General features: G+C 40.6%; 1 protein-coding gene across 1 annotated transcript; it reads right to left on the bottom strand.

Annotated features, from left to right (window-relative positions):
• Positions 1-219: 219 nt before the first annotated feature.
• On the bottom strand, positions 220-7278 carry LOC108895503 (uncharacterized). The gene is made up of 6 exons (XM_051068289.1): positions 7264-7278; positions 6212-6286; positions 2174-2982; positions 1636-1732; positions 1450-1542; positions 220-507 (listed from the first exon to the last, which is right to left on the bottom strand). Exons 3-6 carry the CDS (start codon positions 2974-2976, stop codon positions 220-222), a joined length of 1281 nt encoding a protein of 426 aa, XP_050924246.1. The 5' UTR covers positions 2977-2982; positions 6212-6286; positions 7264-7278.
• Positions 7279-8120: the final 842 nt, after the last annotated feature.

Here is an 8120-nt window from a genome sequence, read left to right as displayed (position 1 = left end):
TGTGAGGTAGCTTCTGGCCCTCTCTTGGTCTGAAAAATCTGTCATAAACAAACCAGTGCTCTCCTGGTTTTCAGCACACTGTCCACTTGTGTCTGCGATAACTTGGGCAGATTCTTTTGTCAGCAGTGGAAATGTAGTCATATCGAACACCAACCTCATATAAAAGAGAACAAAGTCCTGGTTGTAGAAACACTGTAAAATCAGGCGAGTTAACTCTGCCTACTCTGGACTGAAAAGCTGGGTGCTCAGCTTATGCACTTTTGGGGAGATCTTTTTTGCACCAAGCTCCATCAGGACTTTTTGCACAAATTCAAAGGTGTACTGCAGATTCTTCGGATATTTTAGGTTGAGTGCGTAGGTGAACCCGAAGAACATTGCAACAGCCGTTGCAATTGTGGGCACCTCTTTCAGGACCTCTGTTCCATCAATGACTATTTTAATGTCCTCTTTTCCACTGACAACGATTGCCATGGCTTTCTGCTCCAGTTCGTCAGCCTCATTTTCATCCTGCACACACACAAAAAAGCAACAATGAGGACAATTAGAAAGAGCATTTTCTCAAGACAAGGCTGAAGGCTGAACGCTATGGTTGAAGCAATGCTGAAAAGGCTGATATAACAGCTGAAAAGTATAACTTGTAAGCTGAGAGATGAAATGTTTTTTTAAGTGCTCAAACAGTGTGTAACAGTTGAATATTTTGAATTTAAATATGTTGAAAAAAATGTTGTACACTGGAAACTGTCAGCTAAAGAAAATTGCTGAAGTAATACTAACATGGCATAAGCAATAACTGATAAAAATAGATTTAAAGGAGGTTGAATGACATGAAAGTATTAGAGAAATGCCTGAAGTGGTGGAGATTAGTGTAAAAGATGTATGACAATACAAACAAAGCAAATAAGTGTGCAATGTGAAGACTGAAAGTTGAGAAAAGGGCTCAGATGACAAAACGTTTTCTTTAGGCACTACCCACAAGTTTAGCTCTTTTGCTCATTCCATGAATGCACAATCCTTACAAGTTGTACCTCATTGTAAAGGTGACAAATCAGGCTTTCCAATGATATAAAATACAGTACCAATTGGTATTATTAAAGGGGAGAACTGATTGACTGAAATAATGTTTCCAAACTTTTTGAGTAGTTAAGTATGAAATACATTAATAATAACAATGATGTCGAGAAGAAGTGGCACATCTGTCTCCCCACTTTCTTAAACACTGGACAATTTAATGGATAAAAATATTTGGCTAGGATAAGCTGAGCAAGCACATGTATTTCCTGGTTTGAGAGTGACTTCCTGTTTAAGGAGGGACTTCCTGTGTCCCTGAGAAAGGAGAATATATGTGTATGAGAGGAGAATGTATGTGTGTGAGAGGAGAATGTATGTATGTGAGAGGGCCAGAATGAATTATGCCCCTCATATCTGTGTTAGTGAGAGAGATGCCCTTACCTGGCATTCTTTGATGAGGTGATGAACAGGTTCACCCAGGTAGATCATCAAAGATTTAAAGATGTACTCTCTTCTGATTGTGATGTCCACCGTCTGAGAAAGAACAGTTACTACTTATTAAAAGCGCACACACACCCCAGCTATTCAACTATGGATCCCACTGAGAACAAACTCATACATAGATACCTCATCTAAAACCTGCAAGGTCCTCTTGGTCTGCACTTTCACACGTCCTCCCTGTGTTCCTGATGATCTCCAGCAGTTTGGACGTGTACTTGTCCAACTGCGCCAAGAACTTTGGTCAGACTGAAGGTTTGATCAAACTGCTTGAAAATCATCTTTTATGAATGTCTAATTAATGGCATTAATTAATATACTGAGTCCCTCTCCTCTCAAAACAATTTTTTTTGTTCTCGTTCCTACAGTTGTACTTGAATGAGTCAGTGATGTTTGAGTGACTAATGGGTCTGAGGTGCCTTGCATCTAAAAACATACCTCTTCCATCTGGAAAAGTGCTGGCCATCTTGCCATGATGTCTTCAATGCTCGGCTGCTTATGCACTATTTCTTGCCTACGGTATCCAAACGTCTTTGCCATCTTTTCTTTTATTGCTTGACGGTTGTTTCTTTTCTGTAGTTCTGCCTAAAGGGAAATCCTCTCTTGTTCCAGGCTTCCTGTAGTCTCACCACTTGGCAAAGATGGAAAATGATTGACCTCAGCTCGCCTAGGTCTCTTCAGGTTCTTTGCTGGGTAGGAGTCTTCTTGAGACTTGGATTTTAAAGAATTCACTGTGAGCTCGGCAGATGTACCGTGTGCCTTAAGTTGGGTCCGGTAGTTGGCCATTTTTATCTTCATCCTGCGTTTCCATCCATAGCTCTCATTGAAAGACCCTGGTTCTTTCAGGCAGGGGTGCTTCCTTGTCAGTGCCTCAGCAACATCGCTGAAGTCAGAATCTTCAGGGTATGGTTTGTATGCGTAGATACTTTCAGCTACTTTCTCCAGTATGTCTGACAGCATTTTTGAGCTAGGTGTCAGTCTAGTTTGGCTTGTCATGTACTCTGCATTTCCCCTCTGCAGTTGACATTCTGTATCATAGGAGAAGCGTGGAATTGGGAACACTCGTGGCCACTGCTGTGTCCTTAGTGAATCTGAGGAAGGGCTGCTAAGCAGTATTGTGTCATCTGTATGTGCAGACACTGAGGAGTCATCACTGTCCAGTCCAAACAAAGGGGTGCTACTCATGGGGGGATCAACTGGGTATAAGACAACAGTTGAATCAGGCTCTAACTGGATTACTTTGAGAATTGTAAGATCCTTAATTACAGTTGTGGAGGTCAGATTCACAAATATGTTCCCAAAATCTGTGTCCTTGTACTGCAGTCTTATATATCCCTCTAATCCACATGCATTCTTGACCTCATCCATTAGCTCTTCCAATGAATTGGGAATCCCCTTGCGTAGCTCCATTCTTACACTACTGTCTTCACTCAGGATAACCAGCAATCGAACGGGTGTGTTTTCTGCCATGATGCCCTGTGAGAGTGTTAGAAAGAGAGAGAGAGAGAGAGAGAGAGAAATTTGACTCTTTTACATTTGTAGTAGTTAATATTTTCAAAATTAAACTTAAGGTGACATTATGTACGATGCACTTTCATATTTTTCCTGCTCCATCTCTCAGTAAATGTGTGCATTAGATTTGGCTCCCGTAATGTTATAAAGGAATCTGTTGAACAAAGACCTCCTCCTCCAGCAGGCTGACCGTTCCTCCCCACTGCAAAGCCTGAAATTTCTCTGTTGTTTGCTCCAAGAAGTTTTTTATGTTTCCCCATCTTCAGAGAAAGTGAAGACTATCAACTGTAAATCATGGAAATATACTCTAGTGGTGTTCGAGAATAAAATAAAAAATATGGGAAGCAAAATTTTGAAATTAATATTATGTTGTGTTCCAGTTTAAGACTGACCTTACACATGTATGTATCTTTTGAGAGTTATCAGCCGCATTCCTCCAATTGTGTAGTCAGCCAATGGGTATGGATCTGAGAGTTGGTTTAGGTCAACCAGTTCCAACTTCCTCGTAGGACACAGTTTCAGTTCATATGCCCTGAAATGATCCCAGTACCACGCACTCAGCTTTCTGACGATGAAAAGCAGATTATCCTTGACAACAATCATCTGGATTATTTCCACAAATTCAGGCAGCCCTGCCAATGAGCCATGTGCAAGGATCATTCCATTCCTGTAGTTTAGGCCACTGTGGGTTGCATTTTTAGCCAAGCATACACCTTCCAACTCTGGGTGCCTCTGCTTAAGAGCAAATGCTATGTCCTCTTGTAAAACATCAATGGGAAGACTTGAAACATTTGCTACCTCCAGGGGAGATTTAGGACAACTCCACATGTGAAGGTGATGTGCCATAAGAAACTGGTGTCTTTGTGCTAAGGACAGAAGCACATTTTTGAAGCAGGTTGTATGCCGCACAACTCTTTTGAAGAAGCTGTGCTTCGCTTCGAAGCGCATGGTCCATAATGCAACTAACGGTCCAAACTCACAGATTAAGTGAGGATAATGCTCCAAGAAATGGTGTTTAGGTCGAAGGTTTGACTCCGGGAAAACCTCTTTAAATCTAACTCTGTGTTCAGAGATCTTAAAGTTCAAATATGCAATTGATTCCTGGGTCTGAATTGGAGAAACAACAATTTCTACAATGTCCTTCAAATCAGCAAGGAGTTTCCAGGCTGGTTCATCAGTGGGCACTTTCTGTCCAATTAGTAGAGGAAAAAATCTTATTAAACTCCAGTTTTCGTGAGCGTTTCCACCAATTGTTTTCCTGGATGCATAGGTCAGTGGAACAGAGTGTGGCCGATTTGTTTTATCAGTCCATTTATAGGGAAAATCTTCTATTGCCTTGTTTAAAGCATCCAAAGTGAAATACTTTTTGGAAATGAATACAGTCAGACAGAGAGATATTTCAAGTGGAACTATTCCCTCAAATAAATCATGGACAATGTCTGGAGGGAAACCACTAGTAACATTGAAAGTGCTAAGTTTTTCTGACAGAGCACATTTACTCTTAACACCATGACAGTTGTTCAAGGAATTTTCCTCGAGGGTTTTCAGGTGATTTTGTGAATCTCCTCAGTTCTCAGAGAGAAACCTCCAGCTCCAACTTGGTCCTGAATTTCTAACCTATCTGCTGTACAAAACCTGCAAACAAATCTGCCAGAAAAACTCTCTACAAAACCAGCAATGCTGTGTGCACCAAGGTTATCGGCAATAACACACTGCAATGTGCCCTTCAAAGTTTTTCCCAGTTTTTCCACAAAAACCCCATGTTGTTCCAATGTTATGAGATCAGTAATCAAAGGCTCTAACACTTTTTCGTAACCATAGACCTTGACATCATTGCTATTGATCAATGCAGCCAAATGGATAGAGGACAACGAGGAGTGACAACCAGGTGGCAGATTGCCTAAAATCCAATACAAGGCACAGATTTTGTGTTTTTTACGCGACGTACCAAGGGAATTGCAAATTTCAAAGTCGTCAACATACAAAATCAAAGAAATTGCACATTCTTTTGAGAGAATAGCATTTCTTTTACAGAAGTGTCCATCCCAAAAGGATCTGTATACCTGTTTATCACTCTCCACTGGATGTTGTTTTTCCTTCAAATGTATAGCCTTATTTAGTGTTGTTTCACAGTTTAAAAGTTGCTGCAAGGATTTGAGTAAAGGTACATACTGAAAAGTCTTATTATTCTTACGTTCTAAAACATATTCAATACGTTCCACAACATTGAAGTTTTCTCTGTAGTATGCCTTCCGTTTCCAAGCAGTTGACAGTGGGCCGTGCTTTCCTATTGCAGCTTGAATGGGATTAGAATTACAAAGTACAGTGGCTAACTCCTTCACAACAAATTCATCAACTATGCAACTGTTATTTTGTAAGGAGTCCAAAAGAGTCTTTTGGGTGACCGGCACAGAGGCAGTACCAATTAAATATTGCAACTCATCAAGCAGTTCATTCACAGCTGCACTTGGCACCAGAATGTTGCTTAAGTTAGAGTGTTCTAACTTAAGCAGGACTGAGGCTAACTTTAATTCTATAACTTGTGCCAAATTTGTTGATTCTTCAGCAGAAGGTTCTTCAGATGGTATGTCATCATCTGACTTCTCAGTAGTGCTGCTTTCAAATGACTCTACAACAGTAGAACTACCAACAGGTCCATCAACTACTCCAGGCTTAAAATTGTGGATTGTGTGGGGGGTATGTTTTCTCCATTTGTGAGTTCTGAAAGCACCATAAAGATTTGTTTTGTATGAACAATCCCCAAACATGCATTCGACAGACTCATGATTTTTCAAATGTGCCCCAATGTGTTTAAAATAGTCTGTCTCAGTAGAAAGTTGATTGTTGTTGCAGATGTGGCACTTGAATGGTGAAAAGCTATCCTTCTGTGAGGATTTTTGAGCAGTATGGGATTTGCTTAGATGTGTGAGCAGAGCTTTCCATGTCTTGCAAGTGCATGGGCAATTCTCATAAGTACAGGGGTAAGCATGGCCCCGCCCATAATGTTGATGATCAAGTTTATAATGTCTAAGAAGTTCAGATCTTTTGGAGTATGAATGGTCACAGTCTTTACATTTCCACATGCATGGATAACTAAGGAAAAATACAAGGTGGAGGAGAGGAGAAGAAGGTTTTAGGAGGGGGATCTAATTATCACATTATATTATCTCATGACATTGTACACAGAACTTACTACAAGATGACGAGGGACTTCCAAATTGGTAGGTGGTTGCACGGCAGGAACACAGTGGATCTGGTGGCTGCTCTCCTTAAATTAAAAGAGAAAACATTCTTTAATGTTGGGTATTCTCAATGTTACATGAACTACAAATTATACAGTTTAAACTTAACAAAACATTATAATGCCTTCTGTTCTTTTTAAATCAGATTTACTATGCCTATGAAATAAAATACCTGACAAAACATAACTTATGTTGCTTCATTATTACACAGTTCAGCTTAGCTTTACCAACCAGAGAAAACACTAAGCAATTAATCCTCTGCTGTCATCAAGTATTTTCAGACAGTGATGACTTTGGCATGCCCTGATATTATACATTACGGCAGCAAAATTAATCACATAGCAACTGCACTATGGCCTCACGTCACCGTCGCGTAATGACGTCACATTAGTGCAAGTATGGTCGGATTCTCTGATCGGCGCGGTTGTCTTCTCCTAACTCCTTAAAAATTCGCCCTCTCATCAGGAAAAGTGGTTAAGAAAAGACGATAGGGGGAACTATTCGACTCCAGCCTGTTTTTGTCACTGCTTCTTCCTCTGTAGGCTAATGACGGTTGCTGGCAGCTTTTAGGCTCATTACCGCCACCTGGATTGAAGCGAGGACTCGACTTTTTTTTCTTTTTAATAGGCTACTCACCAGGGGTGGACTGGCATAGTATTTCATATTTGGTCATATTTTCCCCACACACAATTGGGCGTCTAGGATGGGCTGGCGACCAGCCGGATTTTGAGCCCGGACCCGATGCAGCCCGACACGCCAGCGTTAATTGTCTGCCGGCCGCAATGCGCGCGCACCCCCTTCCCCCGTCAACCGATAACGTTGTTGGCCGGTCTGGGCCACAAATGCCAGGGACAATACAGTTGGGGGGTTTTTTAGCGGTAGTTTAGTTTAGCAACACATGGCAGAAAGTTTCAGTGCTCACACACGCACAAACTCCCGACAGAGTCTTTATCTGAGGGCTAAAGATTTTGCACAGCCATGTTTAAAAATAGGAACGACTTACCTTACCGTTACCAGAATGCAGTTTATTTTTTTCTCCTCACCAGCATCGACAGCTCCAAAATGCAGGTTCGTTTGGTACAATTGCCACCAGAAGTTTTAAAGAATGCGCATGTGTGAATCATACTCAATCTAATAAAAATCGATTCAACCATTAACATAAATAAGAAAGTTTAGTTTAATTGTGCGAAGTATTTTTCTTCAACCATTGGAATGAGAACAAACACATTAAACGAACAACAGCTTTGTTTCACTTTTTTCAGTGTGGTTAGGGTCATATTACCCTCATATTTGCCTTGTTCCCTTATAGTTGATTTGGGAAATCATGCCCCCCACGTCTTGCCTAATTGTGGTTTGTCTATAGCACTTACTGATTGGCTCTGGCTCTGGCCCTGGCTCTCCAGCCCCAGTGGTTTCTGGTCTCTGACCGTTCTCTCCTCAAGAATCACCAGATCTGCTCTCACTCCTTTCACTCCTCTGTTCAGTAAATTTAAACATTTATGACTTTTTATTTTTACTTTGTGTCAACTGTAGCACCTTTTACATATCAAATCACAAAATCTGAATACACAGTGTAGTATAAACAATGTCATTCAGCTCAGTCAAATATGTGTCACTAGAAATTAAATTTGAATCATAGAATTTAAAACTATTTTTAATTTGAACTATTCACACTTTTCAAACTAGGAAAGTTTAATTTGAATATTTGCTTTAGAAATTGAATTTGCAAAATGTTATGGGTTAACATATACAGAACCCTGATGCTGAGTCAGACCACAGAACACCAGGAATGCAGGGACAGAAGTGGTTTATTGCCACAGCATGTTGGAATGTTGGATGGATCTTTAAACAAGTTGGGAG

The sequence above is a fragment of the Lates calcarifer genome, unplaced genomic scaffold (assembly GCF_001640805.2).
Source record: "Lates calcarifer isolate ASB-BC8 unplaced genomic scaffold, TLL_Latcal_v3 _unitig_4002_quiver_610, whole genome shotgun sequence".
Taxonomy (NCBI): Eukaryota; Metazoa; Chordata; class Actinopteri; family Centropomidae; genus Lates; species Lates calcarifer.
The sequence above is the reverse complement of the archived record's forward strand: the minus strand, read 5'-3'. Positions and strand labels throughout refer to the sequence as shown.